General features: G+C 42.0%; 1 protein-coding gene across 1 annotated transcript in view; it reads left to right on the top strand.

Moving 5' to 3' along the window:
- gmds (GDP-mannose 4,6-dehydratase) overlaps positions 1–17,581 on the top strand; it is a 183,266-nt gene that overhangs the window by 6,123 nt on the left and 159,562 nt on the right. Inside the window, exons 2-4 of the mRNA XM_039811883.1 lie at positions 6,613–6,657; positions 12,676–12,763; positions 13,078–13,187. Coding sequence (XP_039667817.1) covers positions 6,613–6,657; positions 12,676–12,763; positions 13,078–13,187 — 243 coding nt within the window. The remainder of the gene's footprint in view (positions 1–6,612; positions 6,658–12,675; positions 12,764–13,077; positions 13,188–17,581) is intronic.

The raw sequence follows: 17,581 nt of genomic DNA, 5'->3' as shown, positions 1-17,581 counted from the left end.
GTTCCCCCTTCTCCTATTCCCCAACTATCAGAGGTCTTGGAAAGTCATTTTCAACATTGCACATTCCTTTTTGTCAAGCAGCGCTTTCCCATGTCCCTGCTCCCCTCACCGTCTTTAGCAGAAAACAAAGAATAACAGTGTTAATTCATTTTTATACCGCCAGTCTTGGCGATACTGTAGAATACCGAGAGCTCATGCAGGAGGCAAGCAGGCAGGCATCTGGATAGACCATCTCAGAAGTCGCTAGCCGCCGGGCTGTCAGGGTCACAGCGATGCCATAAATCGGCTGGCTAACTACTGTTCATAAATTTCAGGGCAGCATGTTGCTCAGTCTGAATATTTTTGACTAGTGTCTCAGTGTGAAGTATTGAGGCGAGAGGGTGTGAGTTATGGGAGACCACCTGAGTGCCAAGGCAGAGCTGGGCAGGGGCTTTGGCTGATAGTACTGTGTTACGATCCGGGGTCATGAAGAGGACAGGTCCAGCCTCTCTCTTCGACAGAAACTTTATTTTGGCTTTGAGGTTCACACGTCTTTCTCCGGCTTCTCTGGTTGAGAAAACAACGCTGCACTGCGATACGACCCTTTTGAGCAGTTTGATGCTCATCCTACAAGCCTCTTTTCTTCACCCTTTTTGTTGGCGTTTTGATACTCTCCTTAGCTTCCTCCACTGACTCCTTTTGTTAGCAGCACAGGCTAGAATCTGAGCGAGTGCCAGCAACAATAATCATAAAGCTCAGAATCCACGCAGACATCTCCTCTGTCGCTCATAATGGCTGCTGATGGCTCCTCCAAGGCTGTTCCTCGTCTTGCAGTTCCACAGGAAGAGTCGCAAGTTAGGACTAAACATGGATATGGATTTGAAATCCAGTTTTATAATGCATACTGTACATTCAGTGAGTCAAGGTAACAGGAAGTCCTATTGATATCTTGAAGCTCCCTTTATTTATTCCGGCGACACGCCTGAGTCGGTCCTGAAGTCGAGAAGTAGGGATTCAGTCTGCACACCCAGTGTTCCTACTTACTGCAGCGTGTGTATGTGTGTGCACTTGCTTGTGCGTGTTGTGATTGCAGCATCATGGAACCATATCAGGCCTAATTGCAGACCAGTGGCGTGCTTGGCAGCATCTCTCTGCGGTCTAATGAAAGCACATTAAAGTGATTCATTTGTAGTTTACACTCAATGAGAAACGCATGCATAATGCCTCCAGGCACACAAACTACACTCTTTAATTTTTGCTTTAATGTTAGGCAGGTGATCTAACCCTAATTAGGTATTAAAGATCACAGAGCGGCCCTAGTGATATTATTGGTAAAGGCCCCCATTAATTCACTGTTCCACCAGCAGGGGGTACTAAACTCATAGTGCTGGGGTTTGTGCAAAGACATCACATGCTCACTTCTTCTCCTCTTTGTCTGAATGAAGGTATGCCAGTAGCTAGAGCTGGGCAATATATCTATTATATCGATCTCGTGATATGAGACTAGATATCTGCTTAGATTTGGGATATCGTAATATCGTGATATGACAAGTGTGGTCTTTTCCTGGTTTTAAAGGCTGCATTACAGTAAAGTCATGTCATTTTCTGAACTTGCCAGACTTTTGTAACTGTTCTATTATTTGCCTTTACCCACTTAGTCATTATATTCACATTACTGATGATTATTTATCAAACATTTCAATGTGTAAATATTTTGTGAAAGCACCAATAGTCAACACTACAATATCATTGCGGTATCGATATCGAGGTATTTGGTCAAAAATATCGTGACAGTGATTTTGTCCATATTGCCCAGCCCTACCAGTAGCTGTGTTGATAGTCTTAATGGTTAACTAGGTTAAGACTGTTTACTACATTGCATTTCAAATGCCAAAAATTCAAATGCTTACATCTTTTAACCTGTAACCTGAATATCTTGGTTGGACAATTAAAGACATTTGAATCAGTCAACTTTGGCTCTGGGAAAATTATGATGGGTATGTTTGACTATAATTTGACATTTTGTAGACCAAATGCTTAATCAAGAAATGATTGGCAGATTAAGGGAAACTATAAAAAAGGCTGTCCATCCTCATGACACCAAAGGAGGAACTTTGTCCCAAAAAATGTTGCAATACTGTTAAAAACAATTCAATTAATTAAAATCTGAATTTGGTGTCAGTGGTTGCCGCTCTGTCTTTGATGTACGTTTATATTATTAAGGGCTTTTCCCCATGACCGATTGTTTTTAATGGTATGGTCAGCTATTTATTTTCCATTTCTTGTCATTCCTCTCATTCCTTTTTTATGTCTGCACATCTTTAAATTGTTTAAGCTTCAACAATTCATTGTTTAATTTTGTTGCTAAAAATGTCCATCCTGTTAAATGTTTTGGGCACAGCTAGGGCTGGGTATAACATCTCAACAGTTTGGGTACTTTTGATATTAACCGCAATGTGTTTGCTGCATGTAATATCAAAAACTATATATCAAGTGACAAAACTTGGGATTAACTCATTTCTAATCTTGTTTATTTTGATCAGATAGTTACCGATTTAAATCATAACTTTGTCATTTTTTGTATCTTATCTTGGCATTGTTCTTGTACGGCTTTTCTTGGGTAGAAAATGAAATGAAAAAAAAGGGTTTTGTGGAAAATCATGTGTATATTTCTTGAAGAGAGGTGTTAAGAATACTGTTTGCGCGCGCACGCACACAGCAGTACCACCTTCTGATATTGATGTGTATCCATCCTGTTAATGAAACCACACGATGATGATGTGATAATGATGATGATGGGATTGTTGATTGGAGCTAATGGTAGCCCTCACAGGGGCAGTTTTTGATGAGCGAACATTGTTAACATTTTTCAGACACATGGACTGATTTAGTCCAACATCAACATTAGCCTTTGTTTTTCCCCCCCCTGTCCTTTCACCCTCTCCTGAGCGTTTTCTCTGTTTACCTAATGTCTTTTATTCTATTTGAGTTACCGCTCTTTTACCCTTTTTTTGTATTCTCTAGTTTTATCTTATGTTGTTCATAGAGATTGTATTTAAAACTAGGATTTTAAAGGCCTAGATTTTTTCATGTACTGGAAAATTAGGACACAAACTTGAAAAGCCTTTAAAATATATTAAAACCATTAAAACACACAAACCTTTGCATCCAAAAAGCTGCAATTGCGCATTTTAGTCCTTTTTAAAATGTCTGAGATTTTGTTTTTATATGCCTTTAATTACTGTCAGGAATTGCTTGTATCTTTTTGAATTTGTATTGTGTTGTCTTTGTGTTCCCCAAAAATAACAGCCAATTTTTGCGACACAAATTAATAGAATTATGACTTTAAAGAAGTTAGATTCCTTAAACATGAAAATCAAAGTCTGTTTAGCATTACATTTCAGAAATACACCGTTCACCCAAATCTGCTCAGTAGTAGTACAAGGTTTCACACTTGGTACCTTTATTAGTTGTTTACCCTCTTGCCCCCCCTGCAGACAATCTTTACTACTGCAGACACTCCTCAACATTTAGAGGAGGGATCCAGTTAACACTTTAATAATGCCAGTATTCAAATATAAGACAATCATTGTCTTGTACTTCAATTGACTTTCACCCTCTTGTTGCTGAACCAGCCGTTTGGCCTATATTCAGTGTAGCGGAGAGATCATACTTTGTCAAAGGCCAAAATGAGTCTTTGTGGTGTGACATTGACCTGGCAGGTGAGCATGTAGTGTGTGTGTGTGTTCACCCCCTCTCTCCCACCAAGCGCCCAGCTCCCCAAAACAGGAAACAGCGAGGTGAGGCCAGGGTTTATGGGCTAATATGGCCTCAAAGGAGCCTCTTGTTTTGAAACAGAGCTGCAGCTCTTCAGGCTTGTTTTCCATATTGGTCTGGCGTGGAACGCTTTGACCCTGGCACAGGGGCAGGAAAACATGACACCGGCCGGAGCTTTGAACGCCGTGGGGACGGGTGAGGGGCTGCCAACTCCTGCCCCCCCCACCACCACCACCACCACCACCTCTGGGTTAGGCAGAAACAGGTTGAGCATCAATGCCAACTGCTGCACAACCTGAGTGCTCAACCTGCAGAACTGAAAATGTAACATTTTGAGTAGTGCTAAGGCATACATCCATTTCTATAAAGCAAGTAAAGCGTTTGCTATTATAGAGTCTTTAGAGAATTGTAGTAGCAGTTAAACAATTTTAAGCCCATTTCTTTCTGTTTCAGGGCTAAAACAATGACGAAGGTGAGAAGTGTGTAAATAAAAATTTTAGAAGCCTTTATTCAAGAGGGTAAAAAGAAGCTAGAAAAACAGCAAAATGTTTTGGCTTACACCTTCTTCAGGGTAGCAGCCATGAGGTGTATATACAGTGGCTTGCATAAGTTTACACACCCATGCTGAAGTTGACTAAAAAGAGGAATAAAAAAACATCTTTTGGAAATTGATCTTAATGTCTTAATTAAAAAAAATTAGGAAAAATCCAACCTTTAAGGACACACACTTTCTTTGTGAATGAATAATGTATCGTAAATAAATAAATAAAAGTTCTTCCTTAAAATACAGGGAGCATAAGTATGCACACCGCTGTTAAATTCCCATAGAGGCAGGCAGATTTTTATTTTTAAAGGCCAGTTATTTCATGGATCCAGGATACTATACATCCTGATAAAGTTCCCTTGGCCTTTGGAATTAAAATAGCCCCACATCATCACATACACTTCACCATACCTAGAGACTGGCATGGTTTTATTTCAGTTAGCCTAATAGCTGGTTTGATTTGCATTGAGAGATGATCTTATGGAAAGTAGCCCATGCCAATCTCTAGACCAATGGTGAAGGTTATGTGATGATGTGGGGCTATTTCAATTCCAAAGGCCAAGGGAACTTTATCAGGATTCATAGTATCCAGGATTTTGATGTGTCACAATATGAGAAGCACAGGTGTAAAGAATTAAATTAATGATGGCTGAATTCCATTTAGCTACTTTTTAGTTTCAGTGTCACTGTCATGGCTTACTGAGACACTTTATTAATGTTATTATGTGCGCTTCTTACTATGACAGTCAAAATGTTTGGTTTGAAAGAGTCCTTTTGAGCAAATAAGTTACATTACAACTTGTCATGGTCTGCAATAAAACTTAGCAAACTCTGTCTGCTAAAGCTCTGGAAAATGCTAATAATTACATTTTGAGTTAAGATTATTTGGTCACATCATCATACATGACACATGCCAAGTTTCATATTGTTTTTAAGGTGTTAAAGGGCCACAAATTGCAAGGCTACAACTAGATTAGTTTTGAACAATTTAACCAAGCTAACTAGCTACCGGTAGCGTTAGCTGGTAACTTAAGGGAAAGTTTGCCAATTTTCTCTCCTGCCATACATGCAGATGAATGGCGTTTAACTGCTGGTAAAACTCCTGTTGGATGACGCGCTTTTAGAAGGGTTGAAAATCGACAGTGGAATCGCTTGAAAAGTAATTGGTGTAAGGTTTGGCATAACACAACTCGCTTAGAACGTAGTCTGATAGATGCGGTTTCTTTAAACCACTACCTGAGTTTTCTTTTACCAGCATGTAGTCATCAGTTTGGGAAGGCCATGTCAGACTTGGTCCACCTGTACAGGCTCTCCAGAAACACCGCTTGCCAAAACATGACAATCCTGCCCGGTGCTGAGTGCAGGTTGGGTGCGTTCAGCCCCCCAAACCCTTTCCTCCACTGCTCCCTGCCATCCACCTTGATGGTAACCCCACAGACCTGGAGAGGACGCATGGGGCTGGCAGTACGAGAGTGTGTGTAAATGTGTGTGCACATATGTGAGAGGGATTGAGGGATGAATGCCATGACTAGTTCGGAATGTTCCAGAGTGTTGCAGAATGTGCGGTCGGAAAGTCTGAGCTGGGAAAAAGACGAGGAGTAACATGGGTGAGGGGAACAAGACCTTTGGGACAGGCGTTTTCACCGCTCAAAACACACACACACACACACACACACACACACACACACACACACACACACACACACACACACACACACACACACACACACAATTAAAAGTTATTACATAAAACTCATTAATAGGCAATTAATAATGTATTAAGGGATGTAACATTTTGACTCAATGACATAATATTAACAGACTAAAAAAGTAATCATTTTGGTTATTACACCATAATCCATGCTACATCATCTATGAATTGCATACATACATTATCAGTTATTTGCATGTCAATATTTTTCATTTCGATCTATTTAGTGTTCTCCCACTGTTGCATAGTTAAACTATTAGATAGCGGTTATTACATCCCCATGACATCCACAGTCCTGCCTGCTGTGTGCATCTGTAAATCTGTGACACTATACAATGAGTATGACTTTTTTTTTTTTTTTCCCTGGCCTGTAGAAAAGACTACAACAAAGTCTCTGCCCTTAGAGTTTGTGAATCATCTACATGTTGTGATTTGTTGAATTCAGTTTTCCCAAGCATGGCCCGGTGAATGTTTTTATCATATTTTGGTTGAGTGGCTGTGAGTCAGTTGGTACAAGTAGCTCTGATCAGTATGTCTGAACACACGTGTGCATGTGTGCCATTTGACATGTTTTAAGCGGTGTTGTCTTCTGTCTTTTCAGGATGGTTCCTACCTGGCTGAGTTCCTGCTCGCTAAAGGCTATGAGGTGAGAGAGAAATCCGGACTGCGGGCTTCACAGTACCAAGAATTTGTCCTGTGAAAGCTCACACACACAGACACAGACACACACCCACACACAGACACACACACACAGACACACACACACACAGAAATGAATGCAGACACTCGTGAATGCCAACGAACACAGACCCACACAGAGCGACATTCCCTCGATAAGCTTTATCCAGCCACTGCAGTGTGTGGGAGCTCCTGAGGGATCGTGACGTAATTTGACTTTGTACATAGACTGACTCACACCTCACCCTGATTAGACCCTTTGTGCTGCTTCAAGCCTTTTAACCCCTCACCTTTTACTCCTGGGTCAGACCATTGACAGGGTAATAGTTGCTATTATTCGGTGATAAGAGTGAGGTCACTAACTTTCACCTGCTGCCCAATGTGTTTTTAGGAGCACAAAAAGTCAACAGCCTGTCGATGGATGCAGGGGTTAACAAGCTGTTTCTGCTACATAAATGCTTCACCACTGGTTTCACACCCATGTAAAGTGACTATCCATACAGTACAACGTGCTTGCATAAACATACGTGTGGCACCAGCGCACGTTGGGTTTTCCTGACAGTAGCTGCATGACTTCATTTCCCCGCACATGTGTAGCAGCACACACACACAAACCCACACCTTCATCCTAGCCGGCCTGGTCTGCTTCGCCATCTGCTGCCCGCCTCAGAGACAGCAGAGAGGAAGTGGACTGGGTCCAGGTTGGGGATGCTGCATGTAGAGGGGGTGGGGTGGGGTGGGCTGGGGGGTGCAATTTAAAGAGGAGCCCACAGGCAGGCAGGAAGTCCACAGTGAATAAAGGAAGTGAGGTCAGGGCACAACGTCCTCCCACTAATGGACTCCCCTTGCATCAGGTTCTGTTATCTGTCCTGAGCAGAGCTTCCTCGCACGTCCCCCTCAGAACATGGAGTACAGATCACAGATCACAGGCAGCTTAAAAACACCGCAAGCTGGAGACACAATACTGTTAATATCAACTGTTGCAATACAAAATAATCTGACATAATAAATCAAAGTAGGCCACTATATCACATTGGACATCTGGTCAAACTTAAAGCAAAATACTGTCGTGAAAATCAGTAAACTGTGTGTAACAAAAATACATAGAAAAATACATATACATAGAATACAGTAAACATGACAAACTATAGATAAATAGTACATCTACATTCAGAGACAGTGTTCATGACATCGTGACATTTATAACAAACCCCAAAATGTAAGATGAGCCCAAAAAAACTATATTTAAATAATAAAATGAACTATTTATGTTAAGGCCAGATGAAATATGCCTGTTGTATATATTTTATACCAAATTGATTGAGTTCAGTCATAGCCTGCATCTCATTAAATTACTCACACTGACAGTAATGTGATTAAAAAAGGTATACAATCATCTGCACCAGTGGTCTTCACTATTTTTTTTCATGAGAGCCACACTGAGGACAAAGTCAATAGGAGAGCCACTTTTACCGCAGAGTATCAAAAGTTACATCCAGTCATAAATAGCTGGTCTGCTTATCAATCTGTCATCCCTGAACATACAATATGCAGTTTGTTCTACACTGGCCCATCAAGAGCACTTTCAGCATTAAGAGCTGGAAAGACCGCCTAAACTACCAACTTCACAGTGAGTCAGTGTTATGGACGGAAGGGCAGAGCAAGTTTAAATATCTTTTCTAGTCTATATTTCCACCTTGTAATGCCACCGTTTTGGGTATTTTTTTTTAAATATAAATTATTTGTAATAGAGCAGACTTAGGGTAATGTTATAGCCCTACTTGTTTTTAATGTTTTTATGAAATATCTGTATTGACTGCATGAGCATATCAACATATTATTTACTGCCATGCAAGCCACAAATTAAAGCTTGGCGAGCCGCAGTTTTAACCAGTTTAAACCCTGGTTAAAACTGAACACATCTGATCTAAACTGGATCTCCACCAGTTCCTATGTGTTATTCACACACGCAAGCTGCGTCGTGAGTCTGTAGCGGTCAGGTTTGTTTCGCATAAAAGTTAATTTCCCACTGGTTATACATGTAGAATATGTTCTAGATTTGTATTGTATTTACAGGGTTCTCAAGTTTTATCAAAAGTTTGGAAGGGGATTACATGCATTAGGGGAGGAGCCATCCCAATATTTGACAGTGCAACATTACCACCAGTCTTTTGGTTTTCATATGTACCGTGTACCTTGGTCTCTTGTTCTGTCAGAAGTTGAAGCATAAAACTTTGCAATCCCACTTGCTGACTTAAGTGCCTGTTCTTTTGCCTGATATTTTGTCATCACGTCAACACAGCAATTCACAGCATGCCAATTTGCTCAACCTCTGTCCCCTTCCCCAGTCCTCCCAACTAATCCCAAAACAACGTAATCTGAAAATAGCCCTGCTCAACACTCGATCGCTAAGTAATAAAACTCTCATCCTGAATGAATTCATCACTGACAACAAACTGGACTTCCTCTGCATCACTGAAACCTGACACAAACCCCTGGACTACTTCTCACTCAACCAGATCACACCAACAGGATTCACCCACACAGACAAACTACGCACTGAGGGCCTGGGAGGTGGCGTTGCCACTGATCACAGAAAGGACATTAAAATAACCACCATCTCCATCCCAGCCGCCCTGTCTTTTGAACATCTCCCCTTCAAACTCTCTGGTCCCAGTCCTCTCGTCACTTCCGTTATCTACCGCCCCCCCAAGCCAAACCCCACCTTTCTCTCAGATTTCTGACCCAACTGAATTTCTGGAACTGTTAACCCTGCTTCAACTTCTCACAACATGTTAACTTCCCTACCCACACTCATGGTCATATCCTCAACCTGGTCTGCTCCACTGGTCTCACAGTAAATCATCTCTCCAGCGTCAACGTCCATATCTCAGACCATCTTGCAATCATCACGGACATCAACCTCCCCATTCCTATCCCAAAAGACAAGCGCAAAATCTCATTCAGGAACCTCAAATCCATAAATTCATCTGCTCTCTCAGCTTCTCTCTCCAATTCAATATCTGCCTCCCCCTCCTTAGTGTCTGATGATCCAATCCACCTTGTGGACTACTACAACAACACTCTGTCCTCCTGTCTCAACCTACTGGCTCCCATCATTATTAAAACTGTCTCCTTTACACACTCAGCCCCCTGGTACTCTCCTGAACTTCCCCAAATGGTGTCCTGCAAACGTCAGCTGGAAAGACTCTACAATAAAACTGGTTCAACAGTTCACCTCCATGCATATACAGACTACCTTCACCAATACAAAAACGCCCTAAACACTGCCCGGTCCTACTACCACTCACAGCTCTTACACTCCGGCTCCAACAACCCCAAGACTCTCTTCTCTACAATAGACAAACCTCTTAATCCCCCCCGACAACATTTCTACAACCTTCACAGTGGACAAATGCAACTCTTTTCTCTAATTTTTTTCAATCCAAAATCAACACCATTTGCAACAACTTGACCACCTCCCCTGCTACTACAACCACCACACCTGCCTCCCCCCCTCCACCCTCTCAGTCACTCTCTCATTTCTCTCTGCTGTCCCGTGTGGAGCTTTCACATTTCACCACAGGTATGAACAGCTCCACCTGCAGCCTTGATCCCATCCCATCAGCTTTCATTAAGACCTGTATACCATCCATCGCCCTGCTCATCACGACAATCATCAATTCCTCTCTCAGTTCCGGATCAGTCCCCACAACACTCAAGCTTGCATCAGTCACCCCCATCCTCAAGAAACCTGGTCTAAACCCAGACATCATGTCCAACTTCCGACCCATATCCAACCTCCCCTTCCTATCAAAAATCCTGGAACGTGTTGTCACTGCCCAAATTAAAAGCCACCTCTCTGCCAATAACCTGTTTCAACCTTTTCAATCTGGATTCCGCTCACAACACAGCACTGAAACACCCCTTCTCAAAGTCACAAATGACATCCTCCTCTCCTCTGACTCTGGCCACCTCACCATTCTTATCATGCTTGACCTCACTGCAGCCTTCGACACCATCAACCACTCCATCCTCCTGTCCCGACTGTAAACCCACTTCAACATCAGTGGCACCGCACTATCCTGGCTCCGTTCCTAGCTCACCAACAGACAACAGTTCATACACATCAACAACAGCACCTCCTCCATTGCTCCTCTGTCACAAAGCGTCCCCCTAGGTTCGGTGCTTGGTCCTCTCCTTTTCATCCTTTACATCCCGCCACTCGGAAATATCATACGCAAACATGGTCTTCCCTTCCACTGCTACGCCGATGATGTCCAGATCTACATCTCTACCAAATCCATCACCACAGCTATATCCTCCACCCTGACCAACTACCTCACCGATATTCAAACCTGGATGCAAACCAACTTCCTCCAACTCAACTACAATAAATCCGACTTGATGCTCATCGGCCCGAAATCCCTCACAAAGAACACCCATAACTTTGGTCTGACTGTCAACAACTCCACCCTGTCTCCATCCCCACACATACGTAACCTGGGAGTAATCTTCGACAGCAACCTCACTTTTGAAAACCACATCAACCAAATAACCAGAACTGCCTTCTTTCATCTTAAAAACATCACTCACTTTCTATGCTGCAGAAACTTTGATTCACGCCTCCATCACTTCCAGAATTGACTGCTGCAACAGCATCCTCTATGGTTCACCTGCAAAAGCCTTAAATAAACTGCAATACATCCAAAACTCTGCTGCCCGTCTCCTCACCCACACTCGTTCCCGTGATCACTCCCGTCCTTCAGAACCTCCACTGGCTCTCTGTTTCCCGAGAATTTGCGAGAACTTGTGGGTCCTCGTGACTACAGCTGTCAGTCATGGCTGCAGCCGTGCCGCAACAAATCCGGAACCGGTGGGTATTGACGGACGGCGGAGCACGCAGCCGACACGCAGCGGAGCCGGTCCACAGCCGTTACGCATCTGGTGGAAATCCTCGTTGATCAAAACACCTCTCTTCAGATTAAATTTCCACGTACAATAGTCTTATATTTTTCACCTGATAGTTACAGATGTTATTGTTTTTAATTGCTTCTAATATGCTTGTTTTATGTGTTGGTTTTATTGCATATCTGTTTTTAATGTGATGTTACTGTAAAAGTGTCTTTGAGTACCTAAGTTTCAGATAACGTAAGCCAGCCAAACTGAGCCAAAGCTTGAGGTTGCAAAGCAGATAATAATGAAGCCACAAATTGGCTATATTACCAAATGTTCTGGCCTCTCTGGAGAAAATATAAAAAACGGTAGACAAGCTTTCTTCCAACTCACCTTCTCCGTGTGTTCGCACGTCTATGTTGCGTACTTGGTAACGAACGTACGGTTCTCAGCGTGAGAAATACGTGTGAGCGTGTGAACTGCTTGAATTGCGTGTGTCTCATGGTCAATGCGTGAGACTTGAGAACCCTGATGTACCTTGCAATGCCTTGATGAACAAGTTTGTGTTATTGAAACTGTATGATAAAATAATAGCGCACACCGGCAAAATGTATCTGCATTCGGCCCTCTATGTGCGTTCGAGCTCTTCCCAGTATCGATGACGAGAATCAAAACAGGCGCTGGTTGTTGCCACGGTGCTTCAGAGGATATTTGCATGAAGGGCACGCTTTTTCACTCCTCAGGTCCTGCTTTTGGTCAACTTTTGAGTCTGAGATTCGAAGGCCAGTGCAACCATGTGCATTGAGAAATGACAATGACTGGCATCCTGTCGCTTCTCCAGTCCACATCTTTTGCAGCTGCTTCACAGGAAAAGCTATGATCGGCAGTATTTTCATCAGGGGATGCTTTGACAAGGAGCTGCACAAAGTTTGCATTAATATGCTAACGTAAAAAAACATTTATATTAAGACAATATAAAATTATCTACAAAGGTAACAACATGGTAATGATTGTAGTGTTAAAACTGAAGTGGTCTAAATAGTTATTGTAAAATAAATATGGTATTATAAAAGCCTGTCTCCTATCACAGGTTCATGGTATTTTGCGTCGCTCCAGTTCCTTCAACACGGGTCGCATTGAGCATCTTTACAAGAACCCACAGACGCACACTGAAGGCAGTAAGTATCCAGTCTACACCACCAATGTTGCAGTTCATCCTCCAAATTCCATGTACATACTATATAAGTACAAACGCAGGCAGTTTATATTTATATTAAAGTTGTAGGTAGTATGTATGAATTAGAGATTGGTACTTTTTAATCTCATTAAAGAACACTTCCCCCAGACCGTAGTAAAGCCCCACGTCATACACAGACTAGAAATTACAAGATAACCGATTTAACGTTATCTGGCTGATGATTGAATATGTCAATCACCAATGAGGTTGAATTATTGTGAGAGTATCATTCTGTGTTTTCCCCCTCTTTACCAGAAATGAAGCTTCATTATGGCGATCTGACCGACAGCACGTGCCTGGTGAAGATCATTAACCAGGTGAAGCCGACAGAGATCTACAACCTGGGCGCTCAGAGTCATGTCAAGGTAGCGTGATCCCACAAATGCATCACACTCTCATGGATCTTCACTCTGTGCAACTCACTATGTTGCTGACCGCCACTTTTCAGATAAACATTGTAAACTTACCGTACTTCCCATTCCCTGGAATCGCTGCACATGGGTTTGTTTTAAAGAGCCTCACAATGGGAAAGAGCTGATAAGTCTTGATAACAGTGAACGGGAGTTATGAATAAGGTTGTGTGGCGTCCAAGTAAAATTTGTTTCTGTTACTTGTTGCATTAAATAGATTTCCAGTGAAATTTTGAGCAGGGACTGTTTAAATATTTTCCCTTTAAATTCCTCAGTCTTTCCCCTTTGATTGTACAATGGGAACCCCTGTCAGGCCATAACAATTTTTTATTTATTGGCAAAAATAACGCCAAATATCATTCCAGTGTTTCCCCTATATTTAATCTGCAGCAGCGCACCGCAGTGAGTCCGTGGATGAGGCAAATGCCTGTGGTTAGTTTACGTCGGTTATAACCGCAGGACAGTTGAGTGTCCCTTATCAACTTCTAAAGTCAGTTGAACAGGTGAAGTGAAGATAGCATAGTCGGTAGCCTACCAGTTTCAAATGGGCTCGGTAGTGAACGACATGCTATCATGCTGACGGATTCTGTGTTTTTGTGCTCTTAGCTGAGCTGGACCAGAGAATATTCAGTTAAAGCAGATTGGTGATGCTTTTTTGTCCCTCTTGTTCTCTGTGAAGTTCACTGGAAATGACGTAATATAGCGTTTTATGTCGAGTGAGCACTGCGTCTGGCTGTTTGGAAAAATAGCCTTTTAATTGTAACATTGCTTGTAAGGAAGTAGCAGGCGAACCAGCTTTGAAAGTGATGTATTTTCTTTCTAAATAAGTGCTGTGTGGTGGATCTAATTGATGCTGAAGTGAAGAGTGGTTCATGTGGAACATGGTTCAAAGTGTTTACTTAGTTTGGTCGGAGATTCAGGTGTGTCGTGTGGCTATCCTTCAACAGGGATGAAAAGCTGACTACAGAGGTCTTCTGAGCTCACTTCTTTTCAACTCCACACCTCCAATTTCTTTTAATTTTTCAAGTTCCCTTTTATTAAACTTTAAGGCTGATTAGCTAGTATGTCCAGCAGCTTTCACATCATTTCAAGTTTAGATTCATAGCATAACGAACATGAGTTTTAGCCAGCGGCTGCAAAGAAAGCAAACTGTTCCAAAATCCGTTATTCTTTGGCTGCAGTAATGCAAGACTTGTAATTAATGGGCTTAAACATACATGTATTGCCTTAAACACGCTACTTAAAGTCTCTAACACCTTTTATTTTTATTTTTTTTTCTTCTTTTGCTGGACGTGAGTTTTCACTATTGCATCTAGAAAATGTAATGACCTTCTTGTCTATTAAACTCATTATTTGTCAAGTCAATTTGAAACCCACAGTAGTGGATGCCAGTTCCTCCACAAATATAGCTCACTGTGTTTGAGTGCCAGTGTGTGCATATGGTAAGTACTGACTGACTGCTGCTGTGATTGGTTAACAGCAGATGATGTTTAAAAAAAGGGACTCTTAGTTCTGGGAAGTGAGCAGCTCATGTGCCGAGGACGCTGGAGCTGATGGGACAGGAAGTTATGTTTTCTTGGATGGGTCAGTTTGTGCCACAATGTCCCTTTTGTCTCGGAGCTCCGCGGTGATCCCAGGAGATCCCTCGGCGCCGACCAACCCCCCTCCTCCTGCTCCTCCACACCGGGATCTGACACACAGTCTCCAGGCAGCACTGATCCTCCTGGTTTGGGTGGGATTCAGAGCCAAAGGCTTACTCAGATCATATATAATAAGGCCATTTGTAATGTGAACATGACACTGCTTTTCAATAGGAAATTGGTACCATTTCATCATTTAGTTCAGTTTAGATTGACCCCAGTCTTTGAATCCCTGAGTAAAACCGGAAGAGCCGTGTCAGCCATTACATCTTGGGGTGTAGTATACACTTTGCTAAATTGACAAATTAACTAATTAATTTGTAAATTAACAGAAAATGTACTCTATGTATTATAGATTCTATAATCGTTTAATCCCTTTTTTCAGTTATAAAGGACAAACGCAAAACATATCCTGATTTCAGTTGGTTGGTTCAGGAATCCCTTCACATGGTTAGGCACTTGTAATGACATTTCGAACATGTTAAGAGAATAAAAGCATGTTTAAAACTTGCCCCGTTTCAGCCTCCTGGGTGCAAACTGTAGCAGGAGGACAACACGGTGTAGGCAACACCGATTGTTCTCGCTACTGACAGCACCCCAAATTTACGGACAACAGAGCTTACGGGTTGAATTGACCGGAATTCTCCTGTAATAACTTTGGGTTTTGGACTTTTGGTTGGACAGAAGAAGATAGTTGATGACGTCCCTGAGGCGTTTACTATGCTCTTATATTGTTTTAGACCAAATTATTGATCGAAAAAGTAATCTGCATATCAGTCAATAATGAAAATAGTTCCTAGTTGCAGCACAAGAGAGCTCTGTGACTTAATCATATAGAAGTATAATAACTATGTGCTAAAAAAGGCTAAAAATGAATTTGATACAGTGTTAGTATAAACAATTTGAAATACTATTTGAGATGTTAGGTTCACAATAACTTTGTTCTCATTTCTATAGGCTCTAAAGGATTAGTCATTTATTAGGGAAAAGAAATTGATTATTCACTGAGAAAGATAACTGTTTGCTGATGCTCTAATGGCATGAAAGTGGGCCCAAGATTGAAGAAAGAGGAAAGACGGAAGGAAGACAGACGGAAAGTAAAAAGAAGAGAGTGGGAGAATTAATGCGAAGGGCAAGCGATGACTTCTCTCTCCACATCCTTGACTCTGCTCCCACCTCCCACATGAAAGATCCTCCTGAGTCAGGCCACACACACACACACACACACACACACACACACACACACACACACACACACACACACACACACACACACACACACACACACACTCTCTGAGTGACAGATAAATCCCTGTACGAGGTTCTCCTCTGTTTATTTGTTTCCACACCAATAAACCAGTCTCTGATAGCTCCTCACCTCATGCTGCCCACTCTGAACAGCTGAGCCGGCTGGATATCTGGCGGCAGTGGTGTGGAGCAATTTCCAGTCCGTCTCACCACAGAGGAAAAGATCACTCACACCGGCTACTCAGCATCTCTCCCTTCCATCCCATCAGCCCTTTCCCCGCTGCCGCCGTCTTACAGGGAATCCCTTCTGAATTATTTGAGTTGTAGTATTGGTTTAAAATGAGCTGTCTGTGTGGGTGCTGGTTTCCGCTGTAGAGTCATCACTGAGAACAGAGTGAAGGTTATTTTCTAATGCTGCTGGGGCGGAGGTGGACAGGGAATAGTGGACGGACACTGGAGGGTCAGAAAGGCAGCCATCTGCAGTATCAAAAGACCAGCACACGGACAAAACAGAAGGGATATTATGTCTGTTTTGTGTGACTGTAATAGCAGAAGAGTTGATCAGTTTGATCTTCGTGCTCAGGCGGCTTTCCCTAAAGGGATATTCCAAATATGTTATGATAAGCCACAGGAAAGAGGGCCAAAAGTAAAACTTAAAACAGTATTTCAGTTACAAGTTATTGGTGGATTGTTTATTATATAGTGTGCTTAGCACTAACTCAACTAGTATAAGCTGTGGGGATGGATTGTAACCAATTAGCATCATTTGAAAAGTGACTGACTGTGCACTTAAAAGCCCTCAAGATTAATTGTACAAACGGTGAACTTCTTCACTGTTTGCAAAGGAAGAGAGGAAGAGTCTACAGCCACGCCATCGGCTGTACTGGTGGTGTTTTCAGCGAAATGCGAATGTCCGCATTTTAACTTAGTTACATGTTGAGCAGATAATGTTCACCATTTTACTTAGCATGCCAACATTTACTAAACAAAATGAAGCTGAGGATGAAGAGAATGTCATAAGTAGGGCTGGGCGATATGGACCAAAAGTCATATCCCGATATATTTTGGCTGAATATCGATATACGATATATATCGCGATATTTTTTCCGCGAAGTGAGAGCAAATGTTCAGTCAAAGCCCAAATCAAATATGACATGTCACAAGTAGTTTCATAGAAACAGTTGCAAAATCAAATAAATAATAAACCGGTTTCTTCACCTGGTTCATGATTAAATGCTCAGCTGTTCAAATAACAATAAAATGTAAACCTAAATACTGTATAACAGGAGTAACTTTTTGAAATCAAAGCTCCATAGGCTATTTGTGATCTGTCCAAAGGTCAATTAAGCTTTTGATATTAATATAATCTACTTTGTTCAATGTAATGCCTCATGCCTGTAAGCCTAGGTTATAGTCCCATTCTTCCACTTGATACTGCTTCCACTTAAGTAAACTAAAAGA

This window comes from Perca fluviatilis, chromosome 9 (genome assembly GCF_010015445.1).
Source record: "Perca fluviatilis chromosome 9, GENO_Pfluv_1.0, whole genome shotgun sequence".
NCBI lineage: Eukaryota > Metazoa > Chordata > Actinopteri > Perciformes > Percidae > Perca > Perca fluviatilis.
Note: the sequence above shows the minus strand (reverse complement) of the source record. Positions and strands in the feature narration are given on the sequence as shown.